Source organism: Streptopelia decaocto (genome assembly GCF_964273445.1).
Source record: "Streptopelia decaocto genome assembly, chromosome: Z".
NCBI classification, from domain to species: domain Eukaryota; kingdom Metazoa; phylum Chordata; class Aves; order Columbiformes; family Columbidae; genus Streptopelia; species Streptopelia decaocto.
The window spans coordinates 10,730,331-10,753,868 of NC_138657.1; the positions used below are offsets into that span (position 1 = coordinate 10,730,331).

The 23,538-nt window shown below is 38.5% G+C and overlaps 1 protein-coding gene across 2 annotated transcripts in view; it reads left to right on the top strand.

Moving 5' to 3' along the window:
- Window positions 1-14,501, top strand: part of SUSD1 (sushi domain containing 1) — a 44,668-nt gene extending 30,167 nt beyond the window's left edge. For both annotated transcript variants that reach the window (XM_082075490.1, XM_082075489.1), the window contains 5 exons: window positions 1,916-2,009; window positions 3,103-3,358; window positions 7,811-7,850; window positions 10,660-10,753; window positions 13,382-14,501. In XM_082075490.1, coding sequence (XP_081931616.1) covers window positions 1,916-2,009; window positions 3,103-3,358; window positions 7,811-7,850; window positions 10,660-10,753; window positions 13,382-13,520 — 623 coding nt within the window. In that variant the 3' untranslated portion in view covers window positions 13,521-14,501. The remainder of the gene's footprint in view (window positions 1-1,915; window positions 2,010-3,102; window positions 3,359-7,810; window positions 7,851-10,659; window positions 10,754-13,381) is intronic.
- The last annotated feature ends 9,037 nt before the right edge of the window (window positions 14,502-23,538 follow it).

Here is a 23,538-nt window from a genome sequence, read left to right on the forward strand (position 1 = left end):
CTGTCTCTGGATGTGCTTGCGTTTCTTGCTATGTTCTGTGTATTCCTGGTGCTGTAACACCAAAATGACCTAACCAAACTAAAAAGCTACCCTGTCTCTGACAGAGGGAAGCCACTGCAGAACATTAAGGATTTGCTAGATACTAATCTTATTTCAATCCTAAACATTCATAGATGGTTTCTTCACTGGTAGTTCACTCATAGCCTGGTTTTGAAGAGGACCTGGTGAAGGTCCAAAGCAATTTATTTGGCTCGGTAAGCTTTCAGGATGATTTTTGCCAAGGTCAAGGTGGGGTTTTTCTTGCTAGGGATGCTTGTATGGCCTCTTGTCTTCATTTTAGGCACACTGTGCTTAAGTTGTTCCTTTTCCATATTTCATCGATTTAAAGCAGAGATCATGTAGGCTTTCAAATTTATTTTTCATAGGCTAAAAAGACAAGCTTTTGGTTCCCTGCTGAAAGACAATTTCTCCTTTGTTTGGATCTTTCTTGTAGCCATCCTGTGCACTGATTTCACTTAGCTCTGCTGGACTGGTGACTGGAACTTCAGACACTGAAATGATCACTCCTGGGCCTTCTGTACCTCTAGGGATACTATTCTAGAGTTACAGAAACCTTGTTTCACAGCCTTTTTGTTTTGTTTTTGTTTTCTGTTATGATTTTGGTGACTAACACTCATTCTGAGATGTACTAATATACTCTTCCAACTACTCAAAGGAGCTTACAACATATAGCAAAAAAATCTTGTTAGTAGCCCCAGGTGTATCACCTTGTACTTTCTAGTGGTGGATTTCATCCTGGTTCTGCAAAACAGCCACAAAAGTGATTCAGTTCTTCTTGTGTAATGTCTCCATACTGCTTTTATTGTACACTAACACTGAGCAGCAAAATTCATCTGTACACACCTGGACTTTACACTATGATTATTAACAAAATTCAACATATATGTGCAGCTGTCTGTATTCCAGCTGTTTTAAAAATACGTGCATCTCAGCAAGCAATGCCTGATGTGACCTAACTGCAGCAAATTTGCATCAGTTTTGTTTGGTTTGTCTCCATGGCACTGATTATTCTTTCTAACAGTGCCCTCTAGCCTTGGTTTTCTGTATATGAGCACTGCATTTGTTACTGCAGATACCACATCAGGAGCTTGGTAGACCAGTCTTCAAACAGCCATACCTGTAAATATCTCTGCTAGTTCTTCTGGACTTCTGAGGTAGGTAGTATCTGTGCTTCTCACTCTGCCCCCTTGGTTGTACACACGGAAGTTCTTTTGTTTCTTCTTCCGTTACCACAGCACTGGTCTCAGTCAGCGTGCGGCTGTTGTCATTGCCATTGAAATTAGAGGCAGAAGTGTTTGTTCAGTTTTGGTGTTGATGCAAATTCCCACTAAAACAAATTGCAGCTCTGTACTCATATTTAAATCCAGTTTAAGGGGTGGATATTGCTAGCTGACTGTGAGCAGGAACTAAGGAAGTTGCCTTCTTGAAAGTGTTTTTGGCGTTAATTCTCCTTTATTCATTCTATTTTATTTCTTGCAGTGGGCTGTGTGATCGCAGTTTCATCTTTTTCTTCTTGACCATTTCAGTTAGTTTAATAAATAATACTGCTTCTTCCAACAAATCTTTCCTGTCTTGTTTCTCTGTGGTCTGTCTCCATTAGGGGGCATAACTGTTTTCCCTAGCTGGCAGATAAACTTCAATACGGGGGTTTGAGTTGTGGTTGCCATACCATCATGCTCTTATTTGTTTTATTTTAGTTTTTCTTGACCAGACAACGTTGCCTGCAGACTGTAACAGTCAGGAGTTTGAGACTCAGTTGACAGAAGAAGTTTTTGGGGAAAAAATAGCTAGGGACCCTCATGCCTGAAATATTTCTGAAACGTCTCTGAAGCACTGGTGGTTTTTTACCTTTTAGATCCCCCTTTCCCAGATGTAGAATTTGTGGCAGTAAAAGGTTCTGCACCCTTGCTCAGACTTCGGAAAGCAGAAGATCGAAATGGACCGATCAGGTTTGTCTCTGTGCACTCTTCAGCCTTTCAAGAAACATTCTGCAGCTTTATGTTACTTACATACTGGAATTTCTTCTGGGGGTTAGATTATTTGTATTAGAGATTAGAGAAAACTTAAGCTGTAACTCCCAGTTTCTTGTCCCTTAGCAGAGTAATATTTGGCTTCAGATTCTTCCCTGCTTTCTGGAACAAAATTCTGGTTTGGATAATTCTGAGTTTTTGCTGTCGGTTTTGTTGTTTTATCTTTTTTATTTTTTCCTTTGTCCACAGTGAAGCCACAGTAGGTTGTTATTGATGGATCCAAGCACAGCTCTAAACAAGTAATTTTTCTTTTCCAACAAACTCATGTAGGCAGTACATTTTTTTTATTAAGAGCCAGAGGCAGTGGTGAACCATGTCTGTATTTATGCATATTCTCAAATAGTGTTTTCATATTAGTGTATTACTACCAAAATGTACTTCTAGAGAAAAAGGATTTACACCTTACTAAGTGCTGTTTGTGATAGAAGGAAAGGGTAATTGTAACTCAACATTGCAATAAAGCAGAAAATATTTGAAAGCTAGTAATGTTTCAGGAATTGAGTTGTGTAATAGCACTAGTAATTACTCTTTCTACGGTTGGATACCATAGACTAAACATTGATTTGAGAGGTCTGAAGACAGATTTTATTAATTGTTTACAAATTCTATCTGTCCTTTCCTTCTTTAAACAGAAATGTCTTGTTTCTGGGAAATTATGAATCGTTTTAGAGACCAATGATGATGTTTCGTAGGTGAACTTAAGTGTTAGATGAGAGGAGCAAGAAATAGCCTGCAATAACTCAGTTTACTCTTCTGAGCAACATGAGTGAACATGTGAAGTGAGTGTCCATTTGATGAGAAGAGTCAGCTCTGAGCTGTGCATGCAGTGCTTCTGTTTCAAAATGCAGTGGAACACACCAATATTTTAGTGTAAGATGAGTTCATATTGGGCATTGAGAATAAAAAGCAGTTAAGGGGTTACAAGTAGAAAAGACAATGTGAATTAATGATTGTCTGACGTATAGTATATTGAAATGAGGGCTAATGTTTACTTTTTTTTGTTTCATTCTAGTCTTTATCAAGTGATTGTCCTTCCTCTGGGTTTGCAAAGCACTTTTATTTGTGACTCCTTTGCTGCTGCAACTTTCTTTGGTAACACCACTGACGCTAAAGGATATGTGGCAGCTGAATTTCAGGCGAAGGATGTTGCTGATAACATGTCAATTGCTCTTGGAGACAGACATTACTACGGGAAGTTTTATAATGCTCCTTTAAAGCTGGGAGAAGAGTATTGTGTTGTTTTGAGAATAATAAGTGAGTGGAATAAGGTAATGGATGTTTTAAAACCTTTTCTTTATACCTGTCTAATGATATGTTGCTGGGAAAAAAAGAGGAAAATGTTCACTTTGTGTTAAATTTTTTATGATGTTGTAAGGATCTGTTAGTTGACAGAATTAGATTAGGTCTGAAGCTCTTTAAATAACTCTTCTCATTCTTTACAGATATTTGTGTCATTGTAATGTTAGAGCAACTTAGGATGCCAAAAGGCAAACAGTGGAAAAAACTGAAAATGAAGGGCCATCACTGCCCTCAGTAACTGAGGGTGTCTTTATCGGGCCAGGAGTTGATGAAAGAGATTAGTATGAGAGTATGAAAATTGCTCCTTAGCAATGAAATCTCAGCCATTTTTTAATTGAATGTTTTATAGTGAAGTATTCCAGTTCTCCAAATGACAAGGAAAAATGACAAGGAAAAAATACCTTCCCAGTAGCAATGAATCTCAACTCCAGCTCCCTTGGGAAAGCCTTTTGGGAAAAAAAGCATATTACTAGCATTATTTTTTGTAATTTTAAAGTAAATACGTATTTTAATTAGAAACAAAATACATCTCACCTGTTTAGTGCTCCAGTGTTTTGCCTCCCATTATGTTGTTATGCCAGTAGTTTTCTAGTCATTATCTATCTCAGGGGTCAACAGCTTGTAATTTTTTTATAACATAAGTCTCAGCAGTGGGGCCAGGTGGTAGATTTTTCATGTGCATACATTTCCTGAATGTCAAAAATAAAAACAGAACAAAGCAACATATACTAAATTAAAACATGCTTAAACAGTGCCTCACCCTGCCACCCCAAAAATTAAAATAGAGTTTTGGGCTTTGTGTATACAGCACAAAGCAGGGAGGCATGCAAAAACTCATCTGTGAGTCACTTGTAAATAATCTTGAAAGCCTACACCCAAATCTCAGTAAGTGAAAACAACTTCTATTAAGAAATACAACTCTGCTTCAGTCCAAAGTGAGTGAAGTAAAACAAGTACATGTAATAGCTGTTACTGGTATCTGCTGGTCTGTGCAGTATATGTTTTTTTGTGGCATCTACTTTAACAATAGTGTAAGAAGCTTTTATAGCACAGATAAAGTCTTTTTCTGATCCTGATACAAATCTGTTGTCATAAATTTTTGATTGTGTGAGTGAATAAATAGGAAATGACATTTGAAAGCATTCGGTTCATAAATGATGTTAAATTAGCCAAAAATATCCTGGAATTTGGACAACTGTAAATTTTAGAGAAATTTACTCCGTGGAGCACGATTGTTAATCACTCAAATGTAGACAAGTTTAGCCACTTCAGGCACTCCTAAATACATCCTTGAGCTCAGTTTATGTATTCTTGGGTTTTATGCACTGGTTTCCCTATTTCTTTCCCTCTGGTATTTTCTGATGCTGAGGAGCATTTCCTATTGTTACTTGTGTTGAGGCTTTTCTTGCTCAGAACAGTGCAGATTGCTTATGCATCTCTGGCAGCTGTTTGTTAAACTGCTTCTAAATTACATTATTCTTTCTTTTTCATATAAATTATTTCCTGATGTTTCATCTTTAGCATTGCGAGATATATATTCTAGGCCGCTGGTTTAATGGAATATTATTACTGTTGTTTGTAGAAGTTACTCTTTGCTTCCTTCCATTTAAATGCATCAACTTCTTGGTATACACTTTTCTGTATGACTTTTGTTACTTGACGAAGTACACAAGGTTACATACAACATTTATAAATAATTGTAAGGATTGCAAATCCCAAACAACTTTGGTTCTCAGCTATTCTTTGAAATGGAACTTAGACATGTGGCTCAGAAATACTGGTTTATCTTCAATTCTCATGCCTTTGTATTTTGTGTCATTGTTGGTATTAAGAAGGTAAAGAAATTCTGATTTATAAGTTGGGGGTTGTTGAGTTTTGAGAATTTCTGAAAATCTGATTACTTAGGTAACTGAATTTGGATTCAACAGTTAATACTTAAAAGTCTGCTTAAAAAAACAAAAACAAAAAAACAAACTGCTCTTTAATTGGCCCTCAGTTATTAACACACGTGAAATCAGCATTTCCGTAGTGTGTTTTACTTGTGAATACATTTGCACTTGAATACAGACACATATGAAATATAGGTCATAACCTCTTAACTCATGTTGCCTTTATTGTACTTCTATGTTCTGTCATCTTCCAGAGCCTCTTCTGGCTCCAGACCCCTTCATGCTGAGAATGGTGTGGTTTCTACAATACATGCTGCAAAATCATGCCTTGGTTGTGACTTTTTATTGCCATTATTCCTTAGTATAACTGACAAATTTTTTTTGTGCTAAGGGTGGGCAAATCACTTCAGATAAAATTGTGTAGACACAGTTGAGACAAGTAAGCTGTCCTCCACTGAGAGCATGTACATTTATCCCCATCTCAGATTTGGAGGTCCTAAGAAGGGTGTCTGCTGTGTGGTTTTTACTTTCAGTTTATTTTTCAAGGTGGAGGATTTAAAATGCATATTTCATTTGTACAGGATATTCAGATGTGTTAAAAGGCTGATCTGAGGAAACTGTTGAGGATGTAGAAGGAAAACAGTTAGGAAGGTGGAGATACTGGAAATTGCCATTTTCCATATTACTGAATTTGGCAGTTGGAGAATGGGGATGATGGAGACCAAGGGAGGATTTGGGAACAAAAAAGAATTTACTGTCATTATCATGAAAACCTTACTTAGGTGGAACAAATTGTCCACCCTTGGAGGTGTCCTGCTCCATGAGGGATACTGCTAATTAAATAACTCAGACCCATCTGGTACCTATTTTAATCTCCAATTATTACTTTATGGATTCCATGCTGAGCAGAGAACCAAGGCTTATACTGAAGGGCAAGAACTAAAAAAGAAATGTTAGGAGTTTAAACTTATTTGACATTAATTTCTTTAGCAAAACTTATTTGAGATTAATTTATTTAGCATACATTTTGTTCAGTGTCAGCATCAGATTTTTTGGATCGAACAGTTTATGCATGACCCCCATTGTGAGAAGAGTCTGTTAAAACTAGCCTAGTAAAAAATCAGATGAGAAATGTGTATATGCATGGCAAAATGTTTTCTCTTTTCTCCAGAAATCTTTTAAGTGTGTGGCTGTGGAAGGGGTTTCTATCTCCAGTTTAGCTACCTGTGAATATCCGGGTTGAAATATGGACTTTGAGATCTGTGGACATTCAAGTATTTGGAGGAGTAATTTCACTGATAACTATCTGGGAAGGTGCTAATTCATCAGAGGAAGGGGTTTATGATTTAGTACAAAGCGCAGATCAGTGCAATGCTGAGATTCCTGGGACATCTGTAACTTCTCAGATATGCAGGAGATGACTGATTTCCTGCAAACTGCAGTGTGCCACAGAGGTAGCTATTTCAAGATGATGGCACTCACAACATTGCCTCCAGAATCTGGCATTTGGTTGAGTTTTTAAATCCACCCCTTGTTCCTTTTTCTCCCTCTCCTAAGAGGATTTTGTTTTGTTTTTTTAAATAACCAAAAATTTCTTATAAAAAATGAGTTTAAGAAACACTGAGAGTCCACAGTTCAGCATGTAGACACACAAAAGTAAGATTAGGCTTATAAATGTGCCTTTGTCCTTTTGTGCAAATGCCTCAAAATGTAGCCTTTCATTTTATGGAAACATACTGTTATGCAGAGCAACATAATACACATTTTGCCAAAACATGAAAAATATATGGGTATGTATTCTATGAATGTCTGTGAAAGTCATTTAGGAGGAAAGTACTCATAGAAGCAGTACAAAAATAGACTTCTCAGTGATTATACAATAGACAATAGAACTTAGAATAGAACTTCTTGTCTATATATGAGTGTGAAGTGCTGGGGGGAAAAAGATGTGCAGGGGCCAAAGCTTACTGTGAAAAACCCACAAACTAGTTAAACACATGCAAAGGCAGATTGCTAATAAACTTTTATTCAACTGTTGTGAACATTAACTACTATAAGTCTTCAATACAAATTGTTAAAAATTACCAAGCAAGTTGTCATAACTGAAGAAACCCTACATCTAATGTTTGAAAAAAATGCTATTAAGTACCGTATTTTAACATGTATTCTAAATGAGGATAGAGTTAATACATCATATTCATGCTTATCTTAGCATTTAATAAATTCTGAATTCTTATCCAAGCAGCTTCAAAGATCCTTTCATGTTACTTGTGTGCCTAGGTTGCAGAAAGAAAGAAAGAGTGATGATCTAAAAAACTAGAGCCAGCCTTTCATCAAAGCTCTGTCTCAAATCCTATCTTTATATTTTATAAGCTTTTCAGACAAGCCAGAGACTGCTACCAGGGAAATAACTAACTCAATTTCCAGTAGTAATAAAATACATTATGTTGTGGATGGCTGCTCTTGCAGAGAGTGTTAGCGTTAATAAATATATCTTATGAGAAACAGAGATTTTTATGTTTTCTTTTTCAGGTGAAAACACAGTCCTGTGCTGTTTGGGCACAAATTAAAAGTAAGTCAGTTTTTCCTTCAATGAGACAACAAAAGTTTTCTGGCTTTGCTTGCATAAAAGGATAATTGCTGTGGCTGTTTCCTCATATGCCATTAATGACTGGTTGACTTTGAGGGCTGGAAAGGTTAGAGGCAGAAAAGTTGCCTTGCTCTTTGATATTCCATTTTCATTGATTCAGTAATCCATTCTAAAGTGGATTCTCTGGTTTATCCCTCATTTTCAGTATTACTCTTTCTATGCATCACTTCTAAATCTTTACAGCAATTTTTGTGCACAAAGGGTCTGTAGCATAGAAGATGTGAAAATTTAGAAGTCTGTTTTAAGATAGTTCTGTGTAAAAATGAAAAATATGGCTAATTTTTGTTCTAGGCAGTACAGTTTCTTAAAAGTATACTTCCATAACTGTAAAAGCCAATTAATCTCTCAGCATGGTTTTATCCTTGTTTTTCTTTTTGACTATAAAATGTTACCTGTGAATGAGTTTACCTCAGAGGAGTTTGGAATCTACTAGACATCCAATTTCCATCCTTTCCACCATGGTAGCAAGTACTCTCTTCACCAATTTCATCAGGTTTCAGCAAAATGCAGACATTCATTTCTCCTGACAAAGTGGAACCACTGGAGTCCCCTACAAACTCTAAATTCTGCCTTTGAGTTGAAAGGCTCACAAATTGGAGTTAGAAAATGCAGTGACTCTGGAAACAATACTTTGGAATGATAATAAATCATGTGGTGCCTGGAGCACCTGAAGTGCATCTCCTCTACTGTTCACAAAACCCTTGCGTGACTATTGCTATTACTGATCTTCTGGTGACAGCTGTATGTTTATTTCTAGTTTGCATTTTGTTGTTTACTCATGTGACATGTTTCATTCACTGCCACACTTAGAATAACTAATTTGGGCAGTTTGTGGTTGTGGATGCTTGGCTTAATATTAAGGATTCCCTAGCAATGAGGGCTCCATTGCTAGAGCTGTACAGGCAAGAGCTGTAAAATAACTCTGGAAAGACAGAAAACTGTCCTCTTCTGAATTTGTCATTTATGAGCTTACAGAGCATCATCAGAGACTGTCTTACACATCAGTGGATTTTGGTCTTGGGATTAAAAGATGGGAGTAGGACAGGTCAGGCTTTGGCTTTCTGTTCTAAATCTGTTTACCTTAATATTGAATGGACTTTCAGCCAAATGGCATGCATGGTCTGATGTACTTGTGCAGCTGGAGAGGCTAAGAGTATTTTTGGCTCACCGAACGCTTTGAGGAGTGTTTCTTAATTCAACTTGTGTGGAAGACAAATCTGTAAATTAAATCTAAAGTAAATTGGCCTGTTTCACATGCTGTCTAGACAAAGCTACACATTGCATGATAAATCGTTGCCATAAAAAGTGGTAGAAAGCTGTTAAAAGCACACTTCCTTCTGTCACAAATAAATAGAAGGAATTTTGAGTGTGTTAGATATACTCTACGATTTATAGGGAAGACAGTTCTGTCACTTCTATGGAGGGCTCTCATCTGGTCTACAGATGCATAACTTGCTTATGGAAACTGGTGTTACAGTGACGTAAGGACAGACACAACTTTAACCAAAACGTAACGTTCTTGTAGATTTAACAGATTTTCCTTGTAGAGTCCCTGTCTGAAATTTGCCAGACCCACAGCAGGTTTACAGGTGAGAGGTGCTGCACAGATATGAGTGGTGCTTCACCAAGCAGTATCACCCAAAGATGGTAAACTGGCCAGGATCTTTTTATGACTTTGTATGATTTTTTGTGCTTCAGATCAATTGTCGAGGGTGTTTTGGGTGAGTGCCCAGCCAGCTTTGTGCTGGTGCATTCACATGAGCCAAAAAAGGGTTCAGTTTAAGTAAAAGAGGTAGCTTTTCTGATGTTTGGACACTTGAATTCTCATCATGGATAGACAGTATTTTTACTGAATAAGTACCATTTTTACAAAAATTAAAATTTTTGCTAAAACATTAAATACTAACGCTTGCAATATTTGAGAGCCAGCAGAGTTGCAGAATGTTGCAGGAAGAAGATGGGGCATCTTAGATGCCTGTGGGAAATCCACTAAGAAATACAGGGTATTTTAAAAAGATGGACCCCAATATGCTGCTTTGAAACTGGGTCCATCTTTTAAAACACCATTTAGGTAACCTTTGACTAATGCTGAAGATGTGATGAAGGTGGTGGGAAGCAACTGAGTTTCTATTTTCTCAGATTATCTTCACCAGTAGTTCTCAGTAATTCTGGTTTTGACAGCAAATCACTGTAAGCCTTCTGTTCTGTCCCTGGGTGGGTTTCAGTATTATGGGCCTGGGTAAGGCTGTAATTGCCAGGCTTATGTCTATTCTGTCACTTTAGGAGGGAGGAAAAAAAAAAAAAAAGAATGGAGAAGAACAGTCATGCCTAGATCATAAAAAAAATGAAGGAGATGCATCAAGCCATTTAATAAAGCACTAGGATTTTCTGACACCAGAGATGAGCTTGGCATATGATTTAGATTGAAATTGCCAGAAATGTTGACATTGAGTATCTGAATTTAAAAAAAAAAGGCAGGGTACTGAGGAATGGAGAAGTATAATAATTTTTGAGATATACACCATTTAATTTTCCTCAATTGGACAGTAACTACTAGATAGTAAGTTCCATTACTACTTGACTGAGCAGTAAGTCCAGCATCTGAGTTTTGTTACAGAATTTTAGCAGTTGAGCAGAGCTTTGAACTGGTGACTTCAGTTTGGTCAGTCACCAGACTGAAGCTATACTATTTGATGTTCATTCATTTGAATTGTTTGATATTTTATTTCAGACATATCACCCACTCTGCAATACATGACTGCTGTTGGATTAGGGTCAGTTGCTGCTGTCTGCCTCATACTGTTCCTGTCGTTCTCAGCAGCACGGTATGTATCGTTATTAACTCCACTTTTGCAGTCCTCCAGTACAAAGCTTATGTGTTTGTCTTTTCAGATAGTTTTTTTTTTTTGCCAGCCTGCTTGGTTTAGGCCTCTTAGGTGGTTAGAAACTATTATCAAGAGTTCCTTCAGTGACCATTAATGCTGTCCATTCCTTGAACTGATGCCCTCTATGTCTATGCAATCACTGGCAAAACATCTGAAATGTATGGGGCTCATCTTAATAAAGGAAGGATTCTGACAGTAAGTAGCACCAGGAATTTAGTTCAAAGGTGTTTTGATTTAATGATAACTAAATAAAGTTTATATGCTGTGCTACTCTAAAAGTGAAGTCATATCAACAGAAACATTGATGTACTTTTCTTATGTGAGGAAGCAATTCCTAACTTCATTCAAAAGGTCTAGAAGGATTGTTTTTCAGTAGCAGTTGATCTTTAGCTAAAGGCCACAACAAGAAAGTGTTAGAATTTTGTAAGAAATTGATTTCTTTCTGTTTCATGATCCATCATGCAGGGGCAGTAACTTTTTAACTGTCCTCCTTTCAAAAGTACAACAAATGTGTGCCTTTAAATAATTGTGAATGTCTGTGCATGTGTAAAATCAGTCTAAAAAATATGTCTTTGTTGTTGTTTTAAAATGTTTATCTCTAAGAGCAGTCTTGTGACTTGTGTCCCTGGAATGGCTGGGAACCTCCAGCTTGGGAGCTGTGAAGTCAAGCATTGATCTTTTAAGCTGCTTATTTGGCATTCAGAAATAGAAGGAGCTAGTCTTTTACAGGGCTGGAGAAATTAGGATTATTTGTAGTTGTCTAAATTTCAAATTTGTTCTTACAATCTAAATTCCAGATTAAAGATTCCACGGTGTCTTTCTTTAAGTAATTAGAGAAAGGGATCTCATAGTTCCCTTGGCAATAGGATGCAGTGGTAAACTTGAGCTTGCAGTCTTAATTGTTTTGAAAAGCATTGTCATAGTCAGCTTTGATGTTTGAGGCAGAAGGGGCTATAACTGTCTCAGTATCAGAACTAGCACTCCTGGCAGTGGGCTTGTTGCAGGAAGAAGGGCATCCCTGGGCTGCCACAGTGTGAAAGGCTTCTCCATTATTTCAGTTTCTCTGGTGGAAATGTGACAGGGGGATACTTTTTAAAACTGTGTCAAATCAATTAGCATAATGGTGATAGGAAAGCTGTTTAAGATAATAGGCAATACTGGTAGAATCATGTGTGAATATGAACCAGTTGTGAATGAGTGTAGAGATTAGATCCTGAACTTCCATTTCAATCTTCTTTTAAAAGGAGTGAGACAGAATCCTTGGCAGAAATTAAAGCTGCCCCATCCCAGTAGGAGACAGAAAAGGGAAAACCCATATGTCACTTGTGATAAGACCCATCACAGTGCTCACAAGAGGTAGCTGTAATATTCATTAATAACAAATACTCCTTTAGTTTTAAATAATCATCAGTTTAATGCATTTCTGAATAAGAATGTAATTTGAAAAAACATGTGAAATCAGCCTTCTGCCCTGTACAGTTGTAAAGCCATGGTGCTGTTTTAGGCACTGTGCAGCTCATCAGGAAAAAGAGACAAAGGAACTTGACAAGAGAGACATGAAATCTGGCTGATCCAACTGCGAGTAGAGTTAATCTACTGGTGGGTTCCTTAGCCTGGCGGAGAATAAACTGTGAACCATGATATACAAATACGCAGAAAGCTGTTATAGGAAGACAAACTTCCTCCTGTCCATAGTGTCCATGGTACATGGGCCATCCACGGGCAGTATACCCCTGTGCTTCTGAACAGTAGGAAAGGGAGGCATGGGAACAGATTTCTGCAAATGCTGTAAAACCATGGCTTCTGGGTGGTCTGCAAGAGCAGGTTAAACTTTTGTCAGGAATGACACAGCTACAGCTGATCCTGTCATGGTGTGGGGTGAATGGTGTTAGATTATTTCTTGGGGTCTCTGTAAGGTTTCCTGTTCTGCAGCTTCTGTCACAAAGAACCACTGTATTCAAATGCTCACCAGCTTGCCACATGTCTGCTTCCTCAAATGTTGTGTTACTGTAGTGGGACAGATTGTGAATTCCCTCTAGCTTGGTTGCTGACAGCAGCTTTAACTGTTTCTCAGTTAGTAAAAGTCTGACACTGGATTCACAAAACACACAGCCTGACTGACTGCTGATCTCCTTAGATATTATCAGGTTTTTTTCATTTTAAAAATGCATTAGCCCATAGTTGTTATTATTAAGGTGCCTTGTCACACATTGACCTGGCTTCATTCCTTCTAATCCTTTGCTTCACTTAATATGTGATGCCCATTCAGATGCATAAGGACAGTGTCAGAACTTCAGCTTTCTGAAGATCTGCATTGGGCATAAGTGTTGTCAATGCCAAGGTTTACATAGGCCAGGTAGTCATCAGACCCTATGGGAATGCTTCCTACCCCTCTTGCACTGGCTACAATCTTCAGAATTTATACCAGCACCTCAGGTCTTCAAAAAACTTCAGAAACTCGGTCATTTATTCTATCACATGTATGATGCATGTTCTCTCTCAGGTTCACACTTGAGTCTTAACTGGTTTTTCAATTATTTTTTTAACTGGATTTTTTTCTTTTCACAGCTCTTATCTCCACAGCACAGTGCACTCCCCACCTGCAGCTTTAGCCTGCGAGGCTGTACATCTGTCTGCTACAATGGACATGGCACAAACAGGGATTATATCGTCATTCATAGAGACTGAAAATGTCTCTCTTCTCTGATGTGTTATCCGCTGAAGTCAGCATAGAGAAAATGCACTTTTCTTACCAAAGCCAGCATCTATTGGTTATGGATGTATCTGCACGACACATATGTAGCATGGGCAACTGGAATGTGTTTGTTACTGGGAGGGAGATGTTTGTTGTTTCCCCTTGTTTCCCAATGGTGTAATATGTAAAGGAGAACTTTCCTTAACAAACAGGTTTGTGTTAGAGACATTAACATGTGTTCTCTGTGTTGGCCACTGACTTTCAGCTAGTCCAGCCACGTGAATGCCTGATGATGAATGTCTGTGTTTTACTTTATTACATGAATAATCCCCTGATTCAGTTGAGACTGTCTGAGGATGAACTGCTACTTTAGATACCTTTAGGCAGATAAACTGGCCCATTATGAGAGAAAATGCACATCAACCCTTATATCAGATAAAGTGCTTATTGTACTTCCTCAGTATCAAAGTCAAACACTTTAATCAGTCGTGGATAATGGTACTTCAGGAACAAGTACAGAGTTGTTAGCCATGAAATTGTCAGATTTAAATAGTGTCAGCAACAGATGTGTTCCAGAGATATTGCAGTCATTGCTCATAGCAATTAGCAGTAATTGCAAATAATATACCAATCTATAAAACTGCAGTTTTTTTTGCCAAAAAGCTGAGCAGTTTTAATGGCATGTGAAACTAATTGAAATAAGGAACTATCTGTGTTAAGTGCAGTTTTGCTAATTTCTGTTCTATAATTACAGCTGAGTAAAGCCATTAAATCATTGTCTGGTTAATGAGCTGGTGTGTAACATCTGGTTAGAGTCAATAAAGTACAATTAATCAATTTCCTATGGCATACTCTCAGTTAATATTTTTCTTCTGTAAGAAAGAATCACGTGTCTTTGATTAGTTCCACTCCTGCTCAGAAGTTGCTTTGAGATATACTAACAAAATAATTTTCTGTTAACTGTTGAAATAAAGAAAAAGTTGGGTTTTTTTACTCAGTTTGGTAATTTTTTCCAAGTTACGTTTTGCGGTTTAGCACTTTGAATATATTATGCACCTTCTTTGAATTTTAAATGTTTCTGATTCCTGCTGGCTTTATACTTTCAGATGTTCTGTCTCTCTAGGTGGTGTAAGTCCTTTTTTGATATTTAAAGTGTAACAGCAGACTTCATTGTTGGTAGCAGAGAAGAATTGCAGTCGAAGTTACGTGAGAGAGTTTTTAACTGCTGCACCTACCTGGGGTGCCTTTTTCAAATCTGAGCAGATACCATTTCTGTTACCCAGCATTTCCACTGCTCACTAAATCTGCCCTTCAAGTTAAGTTTTCAGTAGTTAGTAGCTGAGTAAGAACTCCTTGGTCTACATTAGTGATTAAGAGCTGGTAATGTTTTCCTTTGCTGGTGAAAGAACAACTTAACTGTTCATGCTGGGTTACTGTTACTTGATTTTTTCTGCTGTGGAATGCATTCTCACACATTCTGCTTGTAATTCCCTTTCTCAATGGAACAGGTTGCCAAGGTTTGGCACAGCGGTATATACTTCTGCATTCTGGTTCATTTTCCAGCAGCTCTGGTCCTGTGAAGTTCGTGAGCAGCTGTTCCTGAATAAGAGAGAGCTGGAGGGGCAGGAAATTATTTAAAGTGACAGAGGTGCCATCATCTGTGAAACAAAAACTCATTCACCTTTTATTAAACCAGATCCACTATGTTATTCAAGACCAGGAACATGAAGTCCATCTTGTCACTGGGTATAATTGGAAAGTTGGAGGTCTACATGTAACCTTCATCAAGTAGTTTCTTTTCTGTGTGCCTCTTCCTTACATAGCTTGTATTTTCTTAATGTTTTCAGACCAAGGTTTCTTTTCACCAAACATCCACATAGTGTATTTACTGACTCATTTGGACATCTCTGCATAGCAAAGCTTATTAATACCCAGGAACAGACCAGTGACAGAGAAGCCATCAGGCAGGACTGCTTGCCATCTTCAGTTCTCCAAGACAGCTACGGTCCTGCAAGTTTCCCTCTTTGCCTCCTTGCTTAGTCTTGGCAGCCTGACCTCTGGCTGAAAGCCTGGCTTCATCTGTTGTGTACTTATCTTCCTTCCATCTACATCTGTTTCAGTTTAATGTGGGAAGCATAGAGAAATAATTTAGCCTTGCTCTCAGATAATTGTGCAAATGTTAACAGTTCTTTTGTTACAGCCTCTGTCTTTCAGAAATATTGCTCTATTGCTCTCGAGCTTTCCAATCGTATATTTTAAATTCTTTTTTAGGGAAAGGAAAAAGTTTTAAACAGTAGGAAATTAAGAAGTAGCTAGAATAGAAGAAGGTTCTTAAAAGTTTTACTGAGAACAGCTATTGTAGGACTGGACGAAAGAACAACTTGAAATTATAGTGCGTGTACTTACATTTGTTAGAGAAACAAGCTTGTACAGTGAATGAATCAATGAATCAAGAGTACTGCTAATGAAGGCCTGTTCGCTGACATTTCATTAGAAGGAAATATGCCATTATACTAGAAAGGGTTTCACTGCAAAACGTTTAGCCTTAGATAGCAGATTTACAAAAATAGTTCATAGGAGAAGATACTCCTAAGAGGTCCCATTTTGAATGGTGGTTTGGAGTTAGAAGTGTGTGTCTGTAGGGGTGCATTTGCTACTCAGATTTGTAATCCTTGTAGTTGAATTTACGGAATGACCCAGCAGCTCTGTATTTTATATGTAGCCTTCTGCCAGACTAATTGCAACATTGGCGTAATCACACCCTCATGGTCTGAGAAGTTCTAGAGACATTTCTAATGATCCTTTACTGCTGTTCCTCCAGTTAACACTGAAATTCTAGATTTTCTTCCAATGTTTTTGTTCTGCTTCCTCTGATAGGTGTTGCACACCCAGGCCAAGTAATGTAAAGCCAACTGAAGCTGCTCTGCTTTTACTGCTGATCTGTACCCATTCAGAGTGCCATACTGAGATGTGCTATATTGAGACACTGTTTAGTTTAGATACATACCACTGTCTGCATTATTTCTGAAAGGTTTTTAGGTTTTTGTCTGTAGAGGAAACAGGAAGTTCTTAGCCCTGGATAAACAATTCCATATAAGCTTAAGTTAAACTATTTTTTGTCTTTTTTTTTTCTGTAATAGTGAGATAACATGCAGGTGAATGTAATTTTGATGGTGTGTTAAATGAAAAAACATTTATTGTAAAATAAACTTCCTACTACATGTCACTGATGGGTCCTTTAAATCTTTTGGTAGGATGTCATTCAGGCTTGTTTATTTGTTTGGGTGTTTATAGTCTCAATCAATTGTACCTACAGGGCCAGATATGTGGGCCAGTGTGCTCCTTATTTCTGCGTACGATCACAGATTTAACTGTTCTCCATCAGCATTCCTGCCTCCCAGGTCTTGTGCTGTTTTGCAGGGCCATTTCCTATTCAGCAGAGTTCAGCCAGAGTCCATCCTGAGCTGGCAGACCCATGATGTCTCGCACAGATGGAAGTACTTCTGTTCTAGTGACAGCATCGCTGGGAAGTTACAAAAGTCTCTGAAGAATCCAACTGTTGCATTGCTTGGAAGGACAGAGGTGGTGGCTTCAGATAACATTCTGAGCAGGATCTGCAATCAGCTGGTGATCTCAGAGCTGAGCTCTAGAGGAGAGGAACAAGTGTCAGCATTGCAACAGCACCTCCTGGCAGCTGGAGAAATGCCCCTGTGGACAGCTCAGACGCTTGTTCCTTTTGGCTCTGAGAGCAGTGAGGTCTGAGGAGGCAGAGGATCATGACAGTGTTCGTGGTATGGTTATTATGGAGCTATTTCCACTTTGAGGTAAACAAAAATGGCACCTTTATGGTCACAAAAAAAGGGAGACTTGCTCTGAAGTTATTTCTTCTCTTCCCTTTCCCTAAATGTCTATGTGTATTTTTTCCTAGAAATACCGCCTTTGTTCCTTCAGTCTCACAGCTGAATAAGGAAGAGTGACCTTTTATTGGTGTTTTCCCACCTTGAGGCAGTGCAATTGATATATTTCAGTTGCAGTTAGTGTTTTGTGTTCCCTGGTGTCCTTGTTGGGTCACCACTTAGTGGAAAACTGTATACATTATACATGTGTAATATATACATGTGTATGTATACACACATATATATATATGTAGTTTGTTCTGTTTTTTCCATTCACTTAAGAAGTAACTGAAGATACAGTCAGAATTTTGTAGCAAGGTTGGGGAGGTTCAGTTTCTGCCCCCAGGAGTATGAAAAATATTAATAGAGTGGGGAGCAACAGTGGAAGGATTATAGAAATAAAGTCAGTTCTTAACAGAAGGTAACTTCCAAATGCCCAGGTTTTCCTAAGCAGCTTTTAGCCCGGAATGTTTTAGATTGACTTTGATGACAGTTCCTGTAAAAGCCTCTCCTGCAGCCATGCTGGGAGAAGTGAAAAGACAGCAAAATGGATTGAGTAGTTTGGTGAAGATGTTTCAAGATAATGGGCAGAAATCAGCTGTGCCACTGCATTGGAAAAAGCCTGATGTAACAAGAATGTAGAGGTGGTACAAGCCAGTTCCCAGCTTTACCTTTCAGCTGTGTAAAATTGCTTAGTCAGTTTGGCTCTTGGCTAATGAAGATGTCCAAAGTTCCATTTTGTTTTGCATTCCTGTGAATTCTGACCCATTCTAGGTATTTTATTTCCCTGTGTACGGTTGGCCAGTCCTTTCCCGTAACCCGAGATGTTCATTCAGGCACACAGAGGCAGGTGAATGTGGAATTTCCAGATGAGTAGCATTTGTAAATATCTGCTGAGAGGCAGATAAATAGTGCTTCAACAGCAGTTCTGCGTGTTTGCAGTATACCAGTGTGTTACTGGCAAAAGAATAAGATGATTATTATGGGATTATGCAGCATGTTTCAGAATGTCTTGTGGCTAAATGAAATCTGTCTTCTTCCAGTTCTGTTAAGTATTACCTTCCTCCATTTATTTTTCATGGCTTTAAGCTGCCAGATGTTAATTTTTGTTACAATAAAACAGACTCAAAATTGGACATACATCCAGCTATTCTGTAGAATTCAACTTTCTTCCTCAGATTTTCACAAAATTCCCTTGAAATTATGGAATTATCCAGGCTCTCACCTCATGCCATTTGACATTGGTCTTTCTAAATTTAGGGCAATGATATATATTTACATTAGTTTAGAATATGCTCTTATGGTTTAACTCCAGACAGAAAGAGGAGACCAAACGGAAGAGTACACTGTGGATTTTTGCGAGAAGATTGAAAGCAGTAGCTGTAGGAATGTTTCCTAGTATGGCCACAGCAGTACTTTAAGAATCTTCAGCAGTAATGTTATTTATCCACTGTTTTTCTACACAGGAGGTCAGTATGAAGCAAGGTAGAGGGGAATTTCCAGCTGCACATTGTTTGAAGACGCGATTTTGTCCTATTTTTTTTTTTTCTTCGTGAAAGATTTTTCTGCTGGTCAGTTCAGCAACATTTGAGATTAAACAGGATTGTTTGAGTTAGTTTAGGATCCTGTTGATCTGTTCTGCTTTCTGCTGGGACTCCTGGGAGTTTGTTTTCTCATCCTCCATCCTAATAATTACCACAGCAGAACTGATCTGTATTTTTTGAACAGACTAGACTGTTCGGACAAATTTTCATGTAGTGGCTTTGGTGTTTTGCAATGAAAAGCCAGGCTGTCTTTTACAAGGTATAACAAGTATTTCTTATGTGATAATTTGACTTAATGCAAGCACCCGTTCTGGCTTTGCTCATGTTCGCCCTACAAAATAAAAGGCAGAGTTCGTGCAAGGAAACGAGATTGCATTTAGAGTGACAAAGTAAGGTTTAAATGACAGTGATTTTGTAATCCCAGGAGTGATGAACCCAGAGTACTTGGTAGAGTACCAGCAAGCAAGAATTCTGCCATAATATGAGAAATTATCCAATTTCATCCCATTTAGAAGTCATTCTGTTTTGCATTTATCCATAAACATGTCCCAGCAGATGATAGTAAATCAGTGTGATAGTGAAATACATTTGCCTCCAGGCATTTTATCTGGTACCTGGAATTTCCCTTCCCAGATATTTTCCTCATGTCTGCCTTGGGTATTGAGTAATTGCTTCCTGTGTGTAGTCATATCCTAAAATGCTCTTTCTGTAAGGTTCAAGTCTCTGCAGCCAGGATATGCTCATCCACGGAATCCACTAGAATCCAGTTCTATTTTTGCCAGATACCAGAGAATCCACTGTACAAGTAAACGATGTTACTAATGTTCTGCCTCTGCTTAAGGAAACATGCAATACAGTCAAATCTCTCTGTCTGTTGCATGCAGTGGAAATTACTGCTTATTGTATGATTAGTCTCCTGTGCTGCTAAGAGCCGAGCTCATTTAGCAGCACACTCAAGTTCTGTTAGAAATTCAGGTCAATCACAAGTTACAAATACAAAGAAACCGAGGCTCGGCTGGGCCCAGCGTTCACAGATCTGCTTATCTGAACTCTTCCAGCACACCCGCAGGCTGTTTTCTGCAGACAATTACAGAGCACTGTTTTTTTTCAACACTCATTTGCAGTCTGTTAATTCTTAAAACCTACTACGAGAATCTGAAAATCAGCGGAGCTGAAGGCAGCTTTCGTAGAGAATCATGGAAGTGTTTTTTACTAGAAAAGAGCAGTGACATCCTCTAAACTTGTGTCTTGGAATTGAAGAAAAAGCCAATGAGAGTGCAGGCTTCCTTAAGCAGGTCTTACACAATAGCTGCTGGTCCGGAATGATGACACATAAGCAGAAGAAGGAGATTACAGGCAGACTCGGGCTTCCTCAGGGAACAGGTTTTCCAAGTGCTCCGGTGTTCTGGGAAAGATGGATGCAGCCCCAACGATATCCAGGGAACGTGCAGTGCACGGAATGTTTACAAGCCAAATCTTGGTGTTTGTATGAGTAGAGGAAGCAATAGGTTTATGCAGGTATGCTGTAGTGAACTCAGCAGTGTAGAAAACTTCAAATGTGAAGGAAGGAAATCATTAGATTCATTCAAGTAACAAAAGCCTTCAAGTCTCAGACTTACAGAGAGCTTTTAATGGTGGCCTCTAAAACCGTTCTTTTCACGGCATATTCATGTTCTTACACATTTAGGTTCTTTCCAGGAGCTGTGCTGAGTCAGCAGGTACCTACATCTCTAAGGCTCCATATTAGAGCCTACTGACCATGAGTCCTTGTGTGTGTCAGCTCAAATTTATTATGGTTTTTGCACCTTGTAGTTTATGTGCTAATTCTGCTATTGCCTGGCTCTGCAAAAATTTGCTGGATTTTAGTGAGAAATGAGTGATCTGGTAGAAGGGTCCACTTCAGTCTTAGTCTTTCTCAAAGCCATAGAAATCCAGCTACTGGGAAATCACAGGCTACGGATGAGAGTCTTGAAGCTGCAGAAGCAACAGGTTTCTTTCCAGGCATCCTTGAGTACAAATCACTATTTAAGTCCTTGTTTTTCCAAGTAAACAAGCAGCTTTCAAAACCAATACAAATCTTTCTCTTCCTGCCTTTGACATCCTTAAACAAGTGTACTGTTCTTTGATTTTCACTTTGTTACCTTTTTATCCTGTATTCATTTTCTCCTATATTATAAGTTACATTCAGTTCCCTTTGTCTTTTTCCCCAATGGAGCCAACATCCCGTGGGAGCATATGACTGCGTTTTTTTCCTCTTTGTAGGGAGGGGACAGTGATGGGTCTTTTCTGTTGGGGGACAATCAAAACCAAACAAAAACATAAACAAAAGAAAACAAAAAACCACAACAAACCAAACAAACAAACCCAACGAATCAAACAGAAAACAAAGAAACAAACAAGAAAACCCCCCACACAACAAACCACAGCAGTTAAACCCCTACAAATGTGCTTGCTGTGACATTTGCTCATTTGCACTGTTCCTTTCAGATTGCAAATCAAGGCAGAAAGGGTGCATGGGTACACTTGGAACTTTCCGTCCAGCAGCAGGAAAACCAGGAAAGAGAAGAAGAAGTGCATGTTAACTCATTATAATATAATTTCAATCCTTGTCTTGCAATCTGACACCAACAAAACTTTTCTGATTCTTCATGATAAATGACGGATCTAAGACAAAAATGCTAGGGGGAGTTCATATTTTAAAAGTGCAGTGAAGAGGCAAACTGTCCCAAGCTGCCTGGGAGCACCATGCCGAGAGGAATTGCCTGTTTTGCTGCTGGAATTTTGCAAAGGCATTGCTTCCTCTGCTACCAGTCATTGGAGCTGCCTTTATCATGGTTCTCTGCAGATTCTTGGGATGTTTGCCACCATACTTTTCAGAATCACAGGATCTGCTGCTTATGTAGCCTCTGCATTTCCCCATGGCACTCCTTAACAGACTGCTTTTGACTCAAGACTGGAACCTGTGGCTGTTGATCCTTCTATCATGTTTGGCAGTTACCAGATACTTGTTTTTGAGATAATCTTTACCAATAGATTTTAAATCAAGGGATCAGCAAATGAAATGTGGAGCAAATGACAGAACCAGTCTATTCACTCCGATTTCAGACTGCCAAAGGCTGCCTTGCAGAAAGCAACTTTCCTAAGTGTCAGTAGAGAAGCATTAACAGAAAGATCCAGCTAAATGAAGAGGAGGTGCCCTGGCACCCGTTGGAGGAGTTATTTTGTGTAATTGTTGAAGTTTTTAAGAAAAACAGTGTTCACGTCAAGAGTGAGCATTTCTATGCACATAGGTCTGCTTCTGAGAGAAGGTTGAAGATCGGCTGTTATTTTGAAGCTGCAGCTTCTAGAAGTGCTGTGACTGGCTCTGGAGAGTCTTTGTCTCCTAAATTATTTCAGTGTCTTTTCAGAAGTCTGTACCCTTCCCTCCTCACTTCCCTTGAAAAAAATCAGAAAATTAGTTTAAGAATAAGGTAGACAAGATCGTCACATGTTTCTGAAATAAATCAGGGTTTGCGTCGAGGCAGAGCTGGTAAGTTTTGCTTGGAAGGTAAGTCTGGGGCATGCGCCTTCAGCAAAAAGAGAGCCCCAGTGGTTTTGAGATGGGACACTTCATTACGTGTCTGTGGTCAGGCTCTGGTGACTGACACACTGGCACCCTTTTGAATCATTTATGGATTTGGCCACTTGAAAAATATTGATAAAAAACATATATTGTCAGAGTTTTTTAAAAAACAAATGTGCAGATCTGTTTAAAAACATTATTAAATAACCCAATTTTGCTTAAAACCAAATTAAACTGAAACGAAACAAGTAGATGTTATGGACAAACTGCATTTTTAGGCATTGCTGTATTTACTTCTTTATTTTTTTTTTAAATTGCTGCCTCTCCTTTTCACTTGGGAAAAATCTTGTCAGTACCCAATGCTCTTTCTTTCCTATGTGCAACAGAACGTTTATAATGTTTCCTCTGCTGGTTAGCTGGGGTAAATTATCTGAGAGTTCATCTCACTGGGATGAAGAACCTTGTCTCTCATTCTGAATGTAGATCATCTCACTCCCACGCCTGTCAGTTCCTGCCTTCATTACCTCTGCTTAATACATATTTTTTCCTGAAGAACTTAACACACTTTACCGTAAGAAAGTGGTAGGAACAAAGAAGTTAGGGGTTGTACTGTCTGTCGCAGAGTGAATTGGTGAAAGCATAAACCTAGAACTATTGTAGTTTGACTGGCAGGTTTGTATTGTGAACACTGATTCAGACAACGCTCTCCCTTTCTCTTCTGATAACTGTCTTTAATGGCTTTGAAGGCGGTTCTGCCGCATGTACTTGTCTGTGATCATGACCTGTTTTTCATTGGGTTTACGTTACTTTGGTGAAGGAGAACGTTACACACATTGCTTGTTAATGTAGGGGTATTTCATATGGATTTTTAGCCACCTTGTGCTCCTGAGTAGAGCAATACATTTTGAAAGTGGGTGGAAAATAATATTTCATGCTGTAGGAATGCATGTATTATTTATTTTTTACGCGTTTGGTGAAAATATGTGTGAATGCTACACTGAGGGGTATTATATCTATTAAAAAATATT